This window comes from Acinonyx jubatus, chromosome D3 (assembly GCF_027475565.1).
Source record: "Acinonyx jubatus isolate Ajub_Pintada_27869175 chromosome D3, VMU_Ajub_asm_v1.0, whole genome shotgun sequence".
NCBI lineage: Eukaryota > Metazoa > Chordata > Mammalia > Carnivora > Felidae > Acinonyx > Acinonyx jubatus.
In genome coordinates, this window is record NC_069392.1 from 26,107,548 (window position 1) to 26,126,393 (window position 18,846).

Below are 18,846 nucleotides of genomic sequence, written 5' to 3' on the forward strand. Positions count from 1 at the left end.
CCTAAATAATACTTTAAACTACTGAGGTAACAGTCTAAGGCTAAGCCTGGCGCATAGTATGTGCTCAGTTAAGTACTTGTCAAATGAACAAATCAGCACGCATTTTAATAAGGACAGAGCTCACTGGGTAAAAGGAGATACACCTGTACAAGATTTTATATATATGTATATATATATATATCTATCTATATATATATATATTAATGTGTTAAAATAACATTCTAGCAAGTATCCCCCCCAGAAATGTCAGGCATATATGTGAAGTTTCATACCTTTCCATAAATTTTTGGAAAATGTTGCCTCGGAGACTTTCACAAATTTCTTCTATGTAGGGCTGGAAAGGATGGAAACACACTGCGTAAATAGGAACCCATAACACAAACTGATGAGACTCGGACTGGTGGGAGTTCCCACTCTTCCACTTGCCCTTGTCGGTGCTTGCCCCGTTTTCAATAACAGATTCATCACCGTGATTGTTTACTTAACAGTTATCTGCACTATTCGACTGCGAGTTCCAGGAAGGTAAGGACAGGTCTGTCCTGTTTGCCACCGAATCCTGGCACGGTTCCTGGAAAGTCACAGAGGCTTCCCGGGTGACCAGAGTTGGTTTTCCGGGTGTGTGACCCATGCAGCCCCATAGGGCTGGCACCCAAAAGGGCCCACTGCTTGGTTTGGGGCCCTGCTATCGCCATCTTGAAATTCTTAATTTCTGACCAAGGGGCCCACGTCTTTCATGCTGCGCTGGTCTCTGGAAGTTACACAGCACATTTTGTTAATTAATAAGTGTTGCTACTCAGCATTGATACTGAGTTTTAAAGACTAAAAGCTAATGGATCCATGGAGTAAATGGGTTTTTTGTAATTAGCTATTTTACTTATTGACTTTCTACCTCACATAATCATAGAGATAAAGACAACCATGGGGAAGAGTTAATCCCTCTCCTCATTTTGCACATACGGAGGCTGGGGCACTGCGGGCAGGTGCTATCCCATGGTCTCTGAGCAAATTCATGGCTAGACCAAGATTAAGGGCTCCTGGCTCATTTGTGCAGTGCATATCCCTTTACAGAGAACAATCTGCAGGGGACCCTTGTATAACAGGAGTCTGAACCACACAAGTCCGCTTATAGATTGATTTCTTACAGTACAATATTGTAAATGCATTTCCTTATACTTTTCTTAATGTTTTTTCTCTAGCTTATTATAAAAATACAGAATAGAATATATATGACATACAAAGTAGGTGTTAATCAACTTTTTATGTGACCAGTAAGACTCCTGGTCAATAACAGGCCATCAGTAAAGTTTGGGGATGGGAATCAAACGTTGTAAGTGGATTTTCGACTACAGGGGGGTCAGCGCCCCTATTCCCTATGTAGTTCAAGGGTCAGCTGTATGTATTTTGAAGTACTTTTGCCTTACCTGGAAAAGAGTGGATGTCACTTGTTTCTTGGATAGGTGACTTTGTACATGTTCTACAGCTTGCTTTGAGAACGGCTTTTTTATTAAGAAAAAAAATCAGAAAACAGTTATTTTTTTTTCCACAAATATAAAACATAAACCTGTGTTACACAATACCACAACATATAATTTAACACAATTACTAGGCAGGAACCTATGGTAGTTATGTTGACGTGCATTCTTTAGAAATCAGTTGGATATTTATGGGCAATCCAAACAGGTGCTTGTCCCTCTGAGCTTCTAGAATTCTTAGACGCCGTGTCGAGAAGGATGATGAGCATGGGGCACCTGACCGACATATCTAGTCCCACAAGAATTTAAGATTAACTGTGATGTAAAAAAAAAAAGTGTAAAGAAGTTTACTATCACTTTATTAAATGCATATATCCCTTAATTAGCTAATAATGAGGGTCCTGAGAACATACAAATTCTACTAGATAAGACCAAACAAATGCATGAAAATACACGTAAGAGTTAAATGTCAGGACTACAAAGCTAATCCAGGGTGGTAGAGGGCTGGAGGTTAAGGGAAGTCTTGCCGTGACCATGGCAGAGGGGAACTGGCTCTGGAAGAATAAAGCCTACACCAACAAGAAGTACACATTCTATTCTCCCCCCAGACTTCCAATTACATCTTCTTTAATAATGCACCCTAAGAAGGAAAGCTTCACATGCACCTCATACTGCCGAAAAACCTGCTGAATTGCTGAGCTACATGACAACTAATTTCCGAGGCATCCCCACAGAACATCCGGCATTTTCCAAGGTTCAGCCATTCTTTGGCAAGGTAGCAAGGCACAGAGCATCGACCATTTAGCTCCAGCTCAGGATTCCTGTCTACTACGGGGCGCCTGGGTGGCTCAGTTGGTTAAGCCCACTGGCTCTTGATTTGGGCTCGGGTCATGATGCCGTGGTTTGTGAGTTCGAGCCCCACATCGGGCTCTGCGCTGACAGCACAGAGGCTGCTCGGGATTCTCTCTCCCTCTCTCTCTCCCTCTCTCTGCCCCTCCCCTGTTTGCGCATGCTCTCTCTCTCTCAAAATAAATAAATAAACATTAAAAAACAAAAAGAAATGCATGCCACAAGAGGTGCCACCTTTAGCCACAGTTATTCATGTGTCAGTTAAGACGGTGAATGGCACAATAAATACAGAGGCACCAAAATAAACCATGATCCTGGCCAGTGCCGTCCGCTGGAACTTTCTGCAATGGCGGCAATGGTGTGAACCTGTGCTGTCCAATACTGGAGCCACCAGCCACGTGTGGCTATTGAGCACTTGAAATGTGGCTTGTGAGGAACTGAGACGTTAAATTTTTAACTCCATTGGATTTTAATGGAGTTTACACAGCCACCTGTGGCTCCTGTACTGGACATAGCAGGCCAGAACCATGGGGCCACTCCTTTAGAAAATTCTCTCAGAGACATTACATGTTAAAAAAAAAAAATTAACATTTATTCATTTTTTGAGAGACAGAGAGACAGTATGAGCGGGGGAGGGACAGAGAGAGAGGGAACACAGAATCCGAAGCAGGCTCCCAGCTCTCAGCCATCAGCACAGAGCCTGACGCCGGGCTCGAACTCACCAACAGCGGGATCGTGACCTGAGCCGAAGTCAGACGCTTAACCGACTGAACTACTCAGGCGGCCCACGTGATAAATTTTTATTACTAATTATTCCACTCACTCCTGGTGGAATAGTTTCCTAGGAACCTAGTTTATCGCAATGACCAAATGGATTATTTATCTGATTTACACTGGGGGGGGGGGGGATATTTCCACTGTCTATTTAGCTATTAATAAAATTAATGTAATAATTATGCTCTTCCTCATGAATCCACAGAAACCATTTAAAATTTATGTTGATCAATATTTGATTAGCCTAATTATTTAAAGGAGAGCCACACTAACAACAATAAAGCTTAATTTCCTTTAGAAAGTCTAGAACTGAGACCAGCCCTTTCTTCTGCTTATCTGAAGGAGCTGTCAATCTTATTTGCCTCGTTCTTCTTCGCCGTGAAAGATCTGCTTTCGGAAATACACTCGGAGGAGACAAAGCAACAGCTCTGTATCAGGGTTACCAGGAGACAAATGACAGAAGAGAAGAGACAGGTCCCGTCCCCGGGGACTCCTGTTCGATTTTTAAACTTCTTCCTCCCATTTGGGTTTCTCTCTGGGAACTCTGCAAGCTGTCTCCTACCCATCCTGGAGGAACAGGACACAAAGAAAGACTTACATGCGAACAAGACAGCAGCTCCTTCATGATGTACTTGTCATAAATTTGCCGGCTCCTGCAAAGGCGGTCTTCTTCATTCTCAAGCTTCTCGTATTCTTTTATCTAGATTTTTCAAAGTTAGCATGGTTAGGTATGTCTTCCCAGAAAACTCGCTTTATTAAAAGATATTCCTTGCCCGGGAAAAACCACTTCCACAGGAGATTAAGGCAAATTGCTGAACCCGCTACTCCACCGGAAACAACCACTTCTAACGTTAGAAGAATGAAGTTGGGATCATTTAAATGCAACTTGAAACATACAAATGAGTTTTTTCCTATGATGAACCTCATCACTTAAATTTAGAAGCACAATACCAGGAAACAAATATTGCCATGGCTACAATTATCTTACAATATACCAGCCCGGGACCACTCATCCTTGCCAATTCTCCCTTCCAGAGCAAAACCCATTTAAATCTGGCTGTAATTCAGTTCTAAGACTTATGACAGGGGTCGTTCTCACTCAGCTACGGCATTACAAAACAAAAGAAAAAAAATATATATATGTATTGTCACGATTCCTGCAAAGAGATTTTTTTTTTAAAAACCAATTGAATGTTTTAGAAAGGCATTGACCCATAGAAGGAAGCATTGGTTTTTCAGGTTTGAGCCTCAGCCGCACAATAAAAGTGTTAACAGACAGGTACCTTCAAACAGTCTATACAGGGAAGCTAATCGGAATGGTGAGGATAGGCCAAATAATAAAAATATGCTTTAGAAACACTTGCCTTATGTCGAAATGGCCCCAATCACTCCAATCTGATAACAGAAGCTCCTGCATCAGAGGAGTTGCTTTTATTTATTTACAGAAATACTTCTAATCCAAAAGACAGGAGAACGAGAGCGCAAATGAAACACGGAGTTAGCAGGAAGACTGCAGCATAGATCTTCAATATAATCATTAATTGCTACGTATGACTTACTTTTGGGAACAAAGCGTTTTCAACAGACAGACAGTTGTTTATATGGACTTTTCACAGTATCTGAGAGTTCTTTATTCCAGGATGACACAACAGAAATGAAAGTTACCTTTTTACAGGACAGGCTGGGTTAGATCATTTTGAAATCAAAACCAGTAAATCCTAGGAGAATTTCCGATAAAGACGGGGCACAGCTGACAGGGAGTAGGTGTGTGTGTGAAATACTGAGGTCCCGGATGAGGGCCAGCTGGTTGACACCCAGAGAAATGACTGGGGTCATCTTATTATCCTGAAATACCACCAGTGTTACAACGAGGTGGCTGGGATTCACAAGTCTGTGACTGCCAGGGCTTAGAATGGAGTCTTGTTGGAACAGACAATAAAGTCTCCCTTGAAGGCAGGCGGACTGGGGTAGGCTATATACCCCACCCAACCAGAAAAGACTGTTCGAATGAAGCAGCAACCCAGCAATGTTGGCGTAGCCAAAGAATCTGGGCTTAACGACTGTGAGTCAATTCAGAAAAACAAGTCTAAGGAGTTCAAATACCATGCTGGATGCAAATATGGCAGCTGTGAGGCAACAGAAACCAGACACCAAAATCCGAAGTAGAGTCAGAAAACAAACAGAGGATCTGGCTTGGTTGATTACTTTTGTTGTTTTAATATTAGGTAGGTCCGTAGGTCAGTGCAGAATTCTGGGATAGAAGAGGTTCACGGAAACGTTTCTGCCTAAACAAGTAAATGAACTCAAGAAATTGTAAGCCTTCATGGAATTATTATCGTAGATAACAAATGTAATGAAATATAAGTCTATGTTCCTGGGGGCCTCAAAAGCAAGTTGACACCCGTTTAAACAAATGCTGATGCCATGGGAAGTTTTCCATGAACTGTAGCAATCCGACCACGTGGAACATTCTTGTTTCTCGGGCAAATGATATGCTGAACCACAATACTAGCTTTATTAAGAGCCTTGTAGCTCATGAACTCCCAACCTGAACAACAGAAAAGGTAACTCTCAGTAGGCAAGGTAAGAGCCTCAAGTGTCTGTGGCTGTAATTCAAAATTCACTTTCTATTATCAGGAGGACCACTAACTAGAGAACATGCAGTCAACTATCTGTCAATGTAGCCAGGATGATCTTATTGTAGCCTATGCATGGAAAATGCCACACCTCCAACTGGGGCAGTTAGGTTGACCAGGTAACCTGAGCAGACAGAGGCCTGAGTTCAAGGTGAAAAGTCTCCCCTTGCGCAGGCAAGAAGTGTGGTGGTCATCGATGACGAACGTTCACTGATCGTGTGGTCCCGTTCTGCCTGGGTGCTTACAAAGTTCACAGCTGAACACGCAGCCTCAATAACCAGCACCCTAAGGGCAAGCAACTTCTGGTCCCCAGCTCCACTTTCTTCCTACCATTTCGTTGAGATGGCCTTGTAAAGCCACTGATGGCTTCTGCAACAACCATACATTCTATACTATACTATACGCTCACCTTCGTGAGGGATCAGAAGTACAAACATAACCGGGAAGGAGCACCAAACAGAAGCTGGCAAGTAGGAGAGGATATTCTCGAAAATAAACAGCAAGAGAGAGGGAGCTCCAAAATTCTGTGTGTGAAAACTCTGCCAAGATCTCTGTTGGACCCTATAATGACCTGCAAGCATAGCAGATCCAAAGCAGTCCAGATAAGGCTACAAGAATTGGACAAGATTTGGCTGTTACTCATAAGACAGAGCTTTTGAAAACTGAGTTCAAGTTAATTGCTAAAACAAAAAATCACTACCCTTTCGAGAAGCATACAGAATTTAGAGTACATATCTATAATATATTAATCCCAATGTACAAAACACAATCCAAAACTATCCTACACATCGGGGCACCTGGGTGGCTCAGTCGGTTGAGTGACTATTGATTTTGGCTCAGGTCATGATCCGAGGGTTGGGGGATCGAGCCCCATGGTGGGCTCCACGCTGGGTGTGGAGTCTGCTTAGGATTCTCTCTCTCTTTCCCTCTGCCCCTCTCCCCAACTCAATGCTCTCTCTCTCTCTCTCTCGAAAATAAAGAAAGTAAAATAAAAATAAGAAAACAAATTATTCTACATACCAAGAAACAGGAAAATGTGGCCCACACACTCTAAGAGAACAGACCATAAATGAAGACCATTCTGAGATTACTCTGGTGTCGGAATTATCAGACAAGGATTTGATGCAGCTTTATAACTATACTTCAAAGACGTAACAGAAAATATACATAAAATGAATAAAAAGATAGGAAATAGCAGAAGAAACATATTAACTATGGGAAAAACCAAATGGCAATTTTAAGACTAAAAAACACATTTGAAATAAAACCTTCAATGGATGGACATAACAGAGATGCCAAAAGAGTCGATGAATTTGAAGAAAGATCCACAGAAATTACCCCCACAGAAAGAAAAAATATTTGGGGAAAAACACTGAATAGGGCAGCAGTGATATTCAGTATAATATCCAAAAATCAAATACACATATAGTTGGAATCTCAGAAAGAGGGGAAAGAGAGATTGAGGTAGAAAAAATGCTTTAAGGGGTGCCAGGGTAGCACAGTCAGTTAAGCATCCAACTTCTTTTGTTAATGTTTATTTATTTTTGAGAGAGAGAGACAGAGAGAGAGACAGAGAGAGAGACAGAGAGAGAGAGAGAGAGAGACAGAGTGCAAGCAGGGGAGAGGCAGAGAGAGAGGGAGACACAGAATCCGAAGCAGGCTCCAGGCTCCGAGCTGTCAGCACAGAGCCCGACGCGGGGCTCGAACTCACAGACTGTGAGATCGTGACCTAAGCCGAAGTCGGACGCTCAACCCGTTGAGCCACCCAAGCACCCCAAGCATCCGGCTCTTGAGCTCAGCTCAGGTCTTGATCTTAGGGTTGTGAGTTCAAACCCCACGTTGGGCTCTGCCCTGGGCGTGGAGACTACGTAAAAAAAAAAATGCTTTAAGAGTAATGGTCCAAATTTTACCAGATTTGATGAAAGATAATAAATTTACAGATTTCAAGAAAGTCAGCAAACTCTACAAAGGATAAACAAAATATCTAAAATTACTCCATTAAAATACAGATTGTCAGAAATGGGGGAGGGGGTGCTGAGCAAGATATTTTTATATTTGTCTCAATGAAACACACTTAATATATAAAAACACTGGTTAGAAGTAGAAGGGGAAAGATGTATCATGAAAACAGGAAGCATAAGAGACTGAATGGCTATAATAATATCCGGTGAAGTCATCTTTAAGACCAAGACTATGACTGGCAATGAGGAGGGACATTTCATAGGAAAACACATAACATCATAAACACATATGCACCTAATAACAGAGCTTCAAAATACATTTTAAAAATGACGAGAAAAAGAATAGACAATTCTACAGAGTTGGAGATTTTTGTCACCCTTCTCTCAGCAACTGATAGAACAACTAGATCTAAAATCAGTAAAGAGGGGCACCGGGGTGGCTCACTCAGTTAAGTGTCCGACTCCATTTCAGCTCAGGTCATGATCTCATGGGTACATGAGTTCAAGCCCTGAGTCTGGCTCTGTGCTGATAGCTTGGGATTCTCTCTCTCTGCCTCTCCCCTGCTCGTGCTCTCTCTCCCTCTCAAAATAAATAAATAAACTTAAAAAAAAATAATTTAAAAACTCAGTAAAGATGCAGAAGGTCTGTCCTATCAACCCCCTTAATGTTAATTGATATTTAGAGAATATTCACTTAACACTCCCATCTTAAATTTTCCATGGGCTTTAGAATAAAATCTGAATTTGTTACTCTGGCCCCCAACCCCATCTCCCTCCTCAACCTCATCTTATCTCACACTACCCGACTCCTCTAATCCACTATGAACATACCATGGTGGTCTAATTTCAGTTCCTCAAACATGCCAAGTTCTTTCCCACCACATGAGGGGCTATGTCTTAGCCCCATTCAGCCTAAAATGCTCTCTCTCCTCCCCCTGCTCCCATCTCCAAAAGACTAGCCTCCTTGTCAATCAAATCTCAGTTTACATGCCCACTTTTCAAAGAATCAGTCTTTCACCCATCAGTGTGAAGTGGCCCCCAAGTCACAGTATATCACATTCAGTTCTGAGTCTGTTCTGAGTCACTGCATAGCAGTTATTACTTCCTGATACATTTCCTGTTATTTATTGCTTATTTATTGTCTGTTTCTCTTGACCAGAATAGAAGCTCAAGGGGGAGCAAGGGCTTTGTCTTGCTCATCCAAGCAATGCCTGGCACTGGCAGCTGACGTATACTGGTTGAATGAAGAAAAGTCTACGGATTAACTTTGCCTCTGATCTTATATTTATTCTCTGTTCTCCATAATTTATTTCTAAATCTAGGTATATTTACATATTTTAACAAGCTGCCTCCAAATCTCACTGGAACAAGGAAGCAGAACCAACACACTGAGCAGTAACTATGCGTCAGGGAATGTTCTAGTGTCCTGCAGTCACACACACAGCCTTAAGAGACAGGCACTGCCACCACCCTAAGTCTTAGCTGAGGACACCCAGGTAGGTAAGCTAGAAATCGACTGCCCAAGTTTATATAGTCAGAAACTGGTGGAGTCTAAAGCCAAACTTAGGTGGGCTGAATTTAGAGCTGGCGCTCTTAACCACTAAGTTACAGCCTCCCGTAAACAGCATGTTACAGATACGGTTTAGAAAGAAACTGTCCATCCAGCAACTTATCTGAGCCTCACAATCAGCCTGTGAAGCAGCAGGTGATGATCGGTAACCTCATTTCACAGATGAGGTAACTGAAGCTCAAATATGAAGCATCCATACTGTGTGCTCCTCAAGTACAGGAACAGTGTACCCTTCACATTTATAAGCTCCAGGTCTGAAACGCAGATGCTTCAGAGATGGCTCAACGACTGGCCCCACATCCCACAGCAAGTGAGAGGCGCAGCTATACCTAGAGCCTCGCTAGGCCTTCTATGAGTCAGATACAGATGACGATGAATGCCAATTACACACGCAGAACAAGCAGGCATAGATTAAGTATCACAGAGCATTACAGACAACAAATGACGTGGGAATCGAAGATGTAAGCAATCATGGAAGACTGGGCTAGCTGTCCAGAGAGACTTGTTAGCAAATACGTAAAGTGAGCTAGACCTTAACAGAAGCTAGGGAAGGCAAGCAGCATTCTAGGCTGGAGGAAGGACGTAAGAAAAAAAAGAATGTGCTCCATGGTTAGTGGAAGTTCTACGTAAGAAGGTAGCGAAAGATAAAGACAGAGAGGTAGGAAGGTAAGTAATAACTAATATAGAGATATGTGAATGTCAGGATAAGTTATGAGGCCTTAAACATGCTGGAAATGGGACCCAAGAAAATGGAAGTACAACATATAAAATATACATTGCAAGATATCTGACAAAAAAGAGTCTTCTAGGGATTGGGGTCATACAACGGCCTCCAGAAATCATCAGACTGATAAAACCAAGGGCACAGAGAGGAATTATTGATAACCTCAGTGCTTAAAGGCTGTACTAATTTAGAAACCTGTATTTGAAGCCCCAAGACTGGATGGTATCTTCAATAAAAGAATATAGAGCAAGCTCCTGAGGAGCTCTGAAGAGTTATCCTCCAAAGCGATCATCTGGTAAGTTAGATCCATTGTGCACCAAACAAGAAGACAGGAGTGAAGAGCTGGAAGCACACCAACCAAGAGAAATTCCAGTGTTTAAAAGCTCAAATTGAAACACATCTGCAGTACTCACTGCCATACTGGCAAGAAGTGCTCAAGAAGTAACCCAAGTAGACTGCCCACGTTTCAACCTCGCAAAAGTTATGTGTTAAACATTTCCCTGTATTTGACAAGGTGATTTAGTACTTGCTGAAACTGGAGAGGTGAGGCTTTTAAGAACAGAAAAAGAAATCTCTGACAGATGATGCTGTGATACTCATCCAGATTAGAATTCAGATTAAAATAACAAAAGTTACAGCATAGTGAGTAATATCCTTCTGATTTGCCTTATTTTTTTATATGATGCTAAATGTACATCATCATTTGACCATTCTCCCTGGAAATACATTAATATAATTTTTAAAATATCAAGTTATCAAGTATATATATAAAAAAATTTCAAGCTTTATATATGATCCAGGAAGAAAAGAATATCCCTCCAATTTTCAAACTTGTACAAAGATTACAAAGGAGTCCTAAAATGCTTGAGGATAGGATACATATGTCCTTTTTAATATATATTTTAATTTAAAATATTTCCTATTACTGTTCTAATTTCTTCTTTGACTCATAAATTACTTATAAATGTATTCACTTCCAAGAAGTCAAGGATTTCTTAGTAAACTCTGTTATTAAATTTGAGTTTAATTCCACTGCGGTCAGAAAACACTCAGAACAATTTTGATCTGGAAATCTGCAGGAGTTTTCTTTAGGGCCCAGAAAATAATTTCTTTTGATAAATCTTCCATGTGTACTTTAAAGAAGGCAAATTCTATTTCCGCTGGGTGCATCATTCTATATACGTCACTTAGGTCAAGTTTATTCATCCCTTTATTAAGATCTTCTATATCCTTACTAATTTTTTGTCTGTCTGTTCTATAAACTCTTGAGGAGTGTATGCTAACATCTCTCACTAAGAATGTAGACTTGTCTTATTTTAGGTCTGTCAATTTTGGCTTTATATATTTTGAAGTTAGCATTATTTGTACCCAAGAAGTTTAAGATCGTAATCCTGACCCCTTTATCGTTACGAAATAATCTCTAGCTCCAAGTAGCGTTTACCATATATTTGGCCTGTACCAGCTTTGCTTTGGTTGGTATTTGTATCTGTGTGTCCCATTCCATCCTTCTGTTTCTAGTACACTTGTAAGCAGTATATAATAAAGTTCCGGTTATTTATCCAGGAAGGCAAACTTAGACTTTTACTTGGGAGTATTTAGTCCATTTACATTAAATGTAATTACTTATGCAGACGGATTTATGGCTACCATCTTATTCTTTGTTTTCAATTTGACCTATCTAGTTTATGTCCTTCTTTGATTCCTCTTTCCCTTTTTTATGAATCCACTATTGTCTTATTCCATTTTCTCTCTTTCAACTTGTTAGATATATACTTTTTATTCTTGTAAGAGCTGTCTTAGATATTACAATATGTATTCTTAACTGATTACCAGTCAATGCAAATTATTACTTTTACTATCCACCCACCTTCCAATAATCCTAGGATCTTAAAACACTTTAACTTCTTTAACCCCTCTCTTGCTTTTTGTGCTATCATATATTTTAGTTTTATATATATTTTAAAATCTAAAAGCTCTATTATCTTGCATGGCTAACATTCATTTATATTTTACATAGATGTCACCCTTCATGATGACCTCATTCCTTCCTGAATTTCCATCTGGGATTATTTTCCTTCTGCCTGAAGCATCTCTTTTTAGTATTTGTTGCAACGCAGGTCCAGGGATGACAAAATTCCCTTAGTTTTTCTCTGAAAATATCTTTATTTCACCCTCATTTTGAAGGAAATTTTTGCTGGGAATAGAATGCTAGGTTTTCTTTTTTTTTTCTTTCATTACTTAGATGGGCACTTTCACTACCTGGTTTTTTGTTGTGCTGTTTTAATCATTTGTTTTAAGATGTCACAGTCTATTATTTATTGCTCTTTTAAAAATAATGTGTCTTTTTCCACCCTCTGGTTGCTTCTAAGAGTTTCTCCTTGTCACAGGTTTCCATGGTGTTACATTGATGTGCAAAGATAGGTTTCCTTTGTAGCCCTTCTGCTCAGGGTTCTAAGTACCTTGAATCTGTAAGTAGCTGCCTTTCATCATTTTGTAAACCTCTCAGTATTATCTCTTCAAATATTGTTTCTGCCCCATCCCCTCTCTCTTCTCCTTCTGGGATTCCAATTCTACATATGTTAGACCTTTTAACCATGTCCCATATGTCTTTAATGTCCTTATCTTATTATTTTCTATATTCTTTCTTTTCTGTGTTTTAGTGTGAGATTATCTACAGACCTGCCTTACATTGTAACCAACCTGCTATTGATTCTAGTCATTAGGTTCTAATTTCAAATATTCTAGAATATTATATCCTACATATTATGTATTCTACATAATATTCTAGAATATGGATTCTACACAATATTTTAGAATATTCTACATATTATATATTCTACATAACATTCTAGAATATGTATTCTACATAATATTCTAGAATATTCTACATATTATGTATTCTACATAACACTCTAGAATATTTGAAATTAGATGTTCTAGAATATCCATTTGGTTCTTCATAATAAATTGAGCTGAGATTCACTATTCCTCCATTTTTTCTTCTTTTCCTCTATTGTCTTAAACATGTTATTTAGTTATTTTTTAAGTACTTGTTAGCTCAGTATATGAGAAGACTCAATATCTGAGTCTCCTATCAGTCTGCTTCTATTACTTTCTGGGTCATATGATCTTGTATCTTAGAGGTTCAATAATTTTTTACTGTGCGCTGAATACTGTAGGGTCTCTCTATATTATCTTCCACCTGCAAAAACGGGACACAGAGGGTTCCACTTGTACTCTGCTACACAGGTGGGGAGAGGGCTCATCACCCAATATGGGATGGGGCTGGGCTGGGTCTTCCATTTTTGCAGGACCCCGTCACCTCTGGTTTGCCCCTATTCCCAAGGCATGGCTCTCCATGGAGTTCAGTGAGAAGTCTTTGTCAGCACTAGATTCAGTGCTGCCCATACAAAGTTTTCAGATAGGTCTTTGGCCTCCTGTCCCACCCGGCCTCAAACCTTGACATAAATCTCGACAGGGAGAGTAATCACATGTTTGGGGCTCCTCCAGTCTCATTTGTTTGTTATTCTAGCCCCAGAAACCTCTTCTGGCTTCTCTGTCTCCCAAAAGCAGCCTTCTACCTGGGGCCAAACCTGGACCATCAGACGAGAGTCTGGAAATCAGCGGCTGCCCCACGTGATTAGTAGCTACAGATCTTTAGTGTAAGTCGACTGCTCCCTATAGGGTTTTCATCTCTTGCCGGTTCTGTTTTCAGACTCCGGCTACTGCAGGTCCATATTTCAATACAGCGCCATAAGGCTGTGGGAGATTTCAGTGAGGCTTCCAGAAGCTCCTGGCCTATCTCTTCAGCGACCTTCCCAATGTCTTACTGGGAAAACCAGCTGTGTGTCCGAGGCTACCCTTTCCCACCACATCTCCCAATTTGTCACTCCAGCCATGTGTGACCAGAAGATGTTGCTACTTTCTCTTTCACTCAGTAGCAGCCCTCCGCCTCAGCTTACGTTTCCAGAGTCAGTAAGTTTCTGCAGAAAATCAAATCACTGCTGATCCTCAGCGTCCCTCTCAACAGTAATCCCTCCTCTAGAATTTTAGTCCAACTGTTCCTAAGTGCTCCCAGAGCACTCCAGCGCCCTTAAAAATAGGATGTTCATAGATGTCGTCAGTATCTATAATCAACTACATATTATACCTTGTACTACTAATTATGGTCAATGAACTTCTTCATATTTGTAAGATACTTAGTAGTCTCAATATTTTCCAAAGTACAGTCTAAATATGCTTTTAAAATAAAAGCATCAGTAAAACAGTTACTTCTTACCTCTTCATAAAACTTCACCTGAGGTACAGCTTCATTAATTTCATTCAAACAAAAATCTTTAAATAGCAAGAAACCTAAAGGAAAAGAATAAAAAATTTCAGGGTGGGCAATATGTTGAATTTTTACCCCACAGGGTGTTTTCAAAGTAATATGTTTATACCTCAACCTCTTTCTCCCCTATCTTAAAAAATAATAATAAAGACTTCAAAGGGCTAATTATCCCCTAGAAGGAAATACTCTGGGTAAGGTAAGAGTACCACACCCCTGGCTCCTTGCTTTGGGGTTCCTTCTCTACTGGCAACCCCCCTCCCACTTTTAAAAACTGCATGATAAACAGAGCCAGTGATCAATGCTCCTCAGGGCTACTGGTCTCTACAGCAAACAGAAGAATCACCCAAGAAATAAGAGCTATGGGTATGGTGTAAGCGTTGATAAGAGTCTTCATAAAGCTAATAAATACTACACCCACGGAAATAGGACCGAACTCTCCTAAAAGGCTTTCAAGACCTTCCCACCAGCCTTTCCTCTTACACTTACTACCTCAAAGTCCTTCAAAATCCCCAAATACCTTATGCCAAAGCAGACTACCCACTCCCAGATCGTGCTCTGCTCCTTCATAGCTCCAAGCCTCACCTTTAAGCAATCAGCCCCTTAAGAGTGGAATACCACCTCTATTACACAGTGCCCAGTACACAGCAGGAGGCCACTAGATGTTTGTTGAACAAATGCTTATTTACGTAACCCTTCCCACATGAGTCTGTCAAAGTGCTTAGCATACTCCAACCGATTATCTAACTTATAAGTCATACCCGCCCCGGCCCCGGCATTTGCAAACCCAATGCCTAGGTTAATGCCTGGCACATAGTCAAGCCTAAATGACTGAATGAAGTTGACTAGGACAGGGTGATACCAGGCCAAGGGTGGAGAGACTAAAAGTCAAAAACAACTAAAAAGTCAAAAAAAAAAAAAATGTCAGAAGGAAGAAGGGACGGCTGGAGGAAACAGAAGTCACAGATGGGAACTGAAGGAAAGACACAACGAAGAGTCTAAGACGTAGGGAGAAGGTAGACCAGAATTCCCCAGGTAGGACAGAGAGAGGCGGAAGAAGCAGATTTGACAGCTTTCATCTGAGGTTACCTAAGGAAATCACGTCACTTGAACCTGTCTGTTACTGTTCCATACATTCCCCTCCACAGTTCCAGGAAGATGACCTCTGAAAATGGTAGATGCTCACTGACTGGAACTAGGAGAAAGTATTAGGACCAGGCCAAATCAACTAGGGTTGGCTAAAGACTGGCATCAGGGACATGGTCAAGCTCACCTCATCTCCAGGCACTGAGGACACCCTAACACATGAAGCCAAGAGGAAATTCAGGAAGCAGACAAAGAGGAAGAGCTGACGAGGCAAATCTCTGTCTGCACATTAACATTTTTATTTTAAACACGAGCAATGGTTATCTTTTCATACTCATGGCATTTCAAAGTACGTAATTTCAAATTTCCCTTGGCATTTCTTCTTTGACTCATGGGTCACTCAGAAAAATGTGCGGTTTGAGTTCCAGGTATTTTGGGGCTTTCGGGTATTTCTACGATACTGTTTTCTGTTTAATTCTGCTGTGGCCAGAGAACATGTTCGGTAGGATTTCAATGCTTTCAAATTTACCGAAGCTTGGCTTTGGCCCCAAATTTGGTCCACGCAGGTGAATGCTTCATGGGCGCTCGGGGGAAAAAAGGGGTATAGGGTAGAGTGTTTCGTTAAACAAAATAAAAAGGCAATGAGGCCAAGTTGGTTGACAAGGACTGTTCAAATCCCTCCTCCAAATCCTTACTGAAAGTCTCCTTATTCTATCCATTATCAACAGAGGACTGCTGATATCCTCATCTGTACTTGTGGATTTGCTCATCTTTTTTCAGTTGTGTCAGGTTTGGGTTCATGTATTTTTCTATTTTGGGGAGAGAAAACTAAAATGAGAACTGACGCTATTTTTGATCACATGAGAGATGTTTTTGCGACGCCTAGACGACAGCACGAACTAATATGCATCTACACCGGCCACCGGCTTTGGGCTGAACTTGGAATCAAGGGGAGACTGTTTGCCATGGCCCATCATGCCCTCTGGAATCGAGGCTTTACTTTCTCCTCCAGCTTGGACTGTTCTCTCCCAAGCTCACTGCGCTGAGGCCGTGGGCCTGTGTCCCATGCGCTCTTTAACATTAAACTTGATACGCTCTCCGGGTTACCAACTTGCTGTCTGCCCTGACCTTGTAGAGCTGCAGAGATCAGCTCAAACCCCACCCCCCCCAAAGGCCTGGTAAGATTCTCATTAATTTTCATTCTCTTTCTCTCTCACACACACATGCACATGTAGACACACATGTGCACATACACACATGTGCATACCACACACTCTCTACGGCACTTGTGGCTAGCACAAATGATCATATGCATATGTTAGTTTACTTCTTTATTACCTACCTCCCCCACAAACACTGGAAGCTGCTTATGGAAAGACCATATAGGTCCTATTCTGTACCTACATACGCAGGAACAAGACCATCGTGACACGGATGGAGTGAGGGAGAAAGAACCAAGGAAGGAAGGAAGACTGGGGTCGGGGGGAGGGGGCGGGGGGACAACGGGAGATGAGGGGCAAGTAAGGAAAAGGGAGGAGGGAAAAGAAGGAGAACAAGGGAGAGAGGGAGATGAATGAATGCACACCCAACTACAATGTTTCTACCTGCTTCTGTAACACAATTTCCATTGTCAATGTGTGGGATGAGCCAAAGAATGACTGTAACAATCTACAGGGAAAAGCCCCATGATTTTCCTTATGTCTGCACACAAACTGAAGCCCTACTTTCTGTCACAGCAGCTGTTAAAATGGAACAGCAAGAAGAAAGGTATTTTGCCTTCTGGATAAATTCTAGATCACTGTGTTATAGGCTGAAAGCAATTTCCCTTCACTGGGCTTAAATTACACACACACACACACACACACACACACACACACCGTAGCATTTTACAGATCAGAACCAAAGCTAAAGGGCAAAAATAAGGAAAAGTTTGCCTAACAGATTCACTTCATCAGTGTGCTTTCTCCAGATTTTAAAGAATAAAAAATAGTGACCTGATACCTGCTTTTACTAGATAACTGTGGAACGTGTTTAGCCCTATTTTTATATTTGGACCACTGCAAACTGCCTGAATACTGATTAACTTTGGGGTGTATATAACATCCAGAAAAGGTAAACCACCCCAATTTGTCACAATATTTTGCAAAATTTAGGAGAAAGAACTGTATTGCTTTTTATGAAATACCAATGAGAACTTTTTATAATATACAAATATAACTTTTATATTGCTTTTTATAAAATACCAATTAAGAACTTTTTTAAAGTATCAAATATAAATGTCTATTAGAAATTCTGAAATGTTACCTCCTCAAAATTTTTCAAAGGAGAAAGAAAAATGTGAAAAACGTCTTACAAGAAATAATGTCCGTGCCATGTTTTGCCAAGGAGATTCTAACACTGGGAAGGACAGACTGTGTAATTGTAAAAGCGTCTACCAATATTGACTGATTTGACAAAGCACTTCCTGAGTATCTAGTAAGAGCCACAGTGGCTCTACACTGGGGATGCAATGGTGAAGATAAATAGAACTTGTCCCATAGGGGCTTATGGGTTGGCATAAGGGGCAGAAAACAAAGAAGTACACAAAATAAGTGCAATTTATGGTAAATGAGATAAAGGAATTTTAAAAAGTGCTGAGACAGATGATAAAAAGAAGGAGATGAATGTCCATACAGAACGCCAATAAGACCCCTCTGGGCTGTGACATGAACAGAGTACAGTGTTTCAGATTAGAAAAGGCTAAAATGTTTAATCTCTCTCCTATTCAATAATGTATTACAGGTCTTAGCTGGTGCAATAAGGCAAGAAAAGGAAATAAGTTATTCAAGATGGAAAGAAAGGAAGAATTAAAACCGATTCTATTCACAGACAAGCTGGTTATCTATACAGAAAATCCCATCTACAACATAACTACCAGGATATATAAGTGAATTTAGCAAGGCTTGAAGGTACAAGGCCATTAGATAAGCATTAATGACGTTCTGATATGCTCACATCACAATTTTACATTTTTATTTATTTTTGAGAGACAGAGCACCAGCAGGGGAGGGGCAGAGAGAGAGGGAGACACAGAATCCAAAGCAGGCTCCAGGCTCCGAGCTGTCAGCACAGAACTCGATGCAGGGCTTGAACTCACAAACCATGAGATCATGACCTGAGCTGAAGCCGGACGCTCAACTGACTGAGCCACCCAGGCGCCCCATCACATCACAATTTTAAAACAAGTCCATCTACAATAACATCAAAGAATAATCAATACTTAGGAATACATAAAGAAGAGATATATAAAACTACTCTGCTGAAAACTACAGAATATTACTAATAGAAATTAAAGACCTGACTAAATAGAAAGATATACTCAGTTTATTGGTTGGAAGCCTCAGTCTTGCTTGGATGTATGGTCTCCCAAAATTGATCTTTAGATTCAACACAAACCCAGTCATAATC

General features: G+C 40.8%; 1 protein-coding gene across 5 annotated transcripts in view; it reads right to left on the bottom strand.

The window, feature by feature from the left end:
• Positions 1-18,846, bottom strand: part of GRK3 (G protein-coupled receptor kinase 3) — a 130,848-nt gene that overhangs the window by 54,903 nt on the left and 57,099 nt on the right. For 4 of the 5 annotated variants that reach the window (XM_053206506.1, XM_053206505.1, XM_053206507.1 and 1 more), the window contains exons 3-6: positions 14,266-14,339; positions 3,694-3,795; positions 1,422-1,496; positions 273-334 (exon numbers count right to left, since the gene is read on the bottom strand). In XM_053206506.1, coding sequence (XP_053062481.1) covers positions 273-334; positions 1,422-1,496; positions 3,694-3,795; positions 14,266-14,339 — 313 coding nt within the window. The remainder of the gene's footprint in view (positions 1-272; positions 335-1,421; positions 1,497-3,693; positions 3,796-14,265; positions 14,340-18,846) is intronic. The other variant, XM_053206508.1, reaches the window with a different exon arrangement.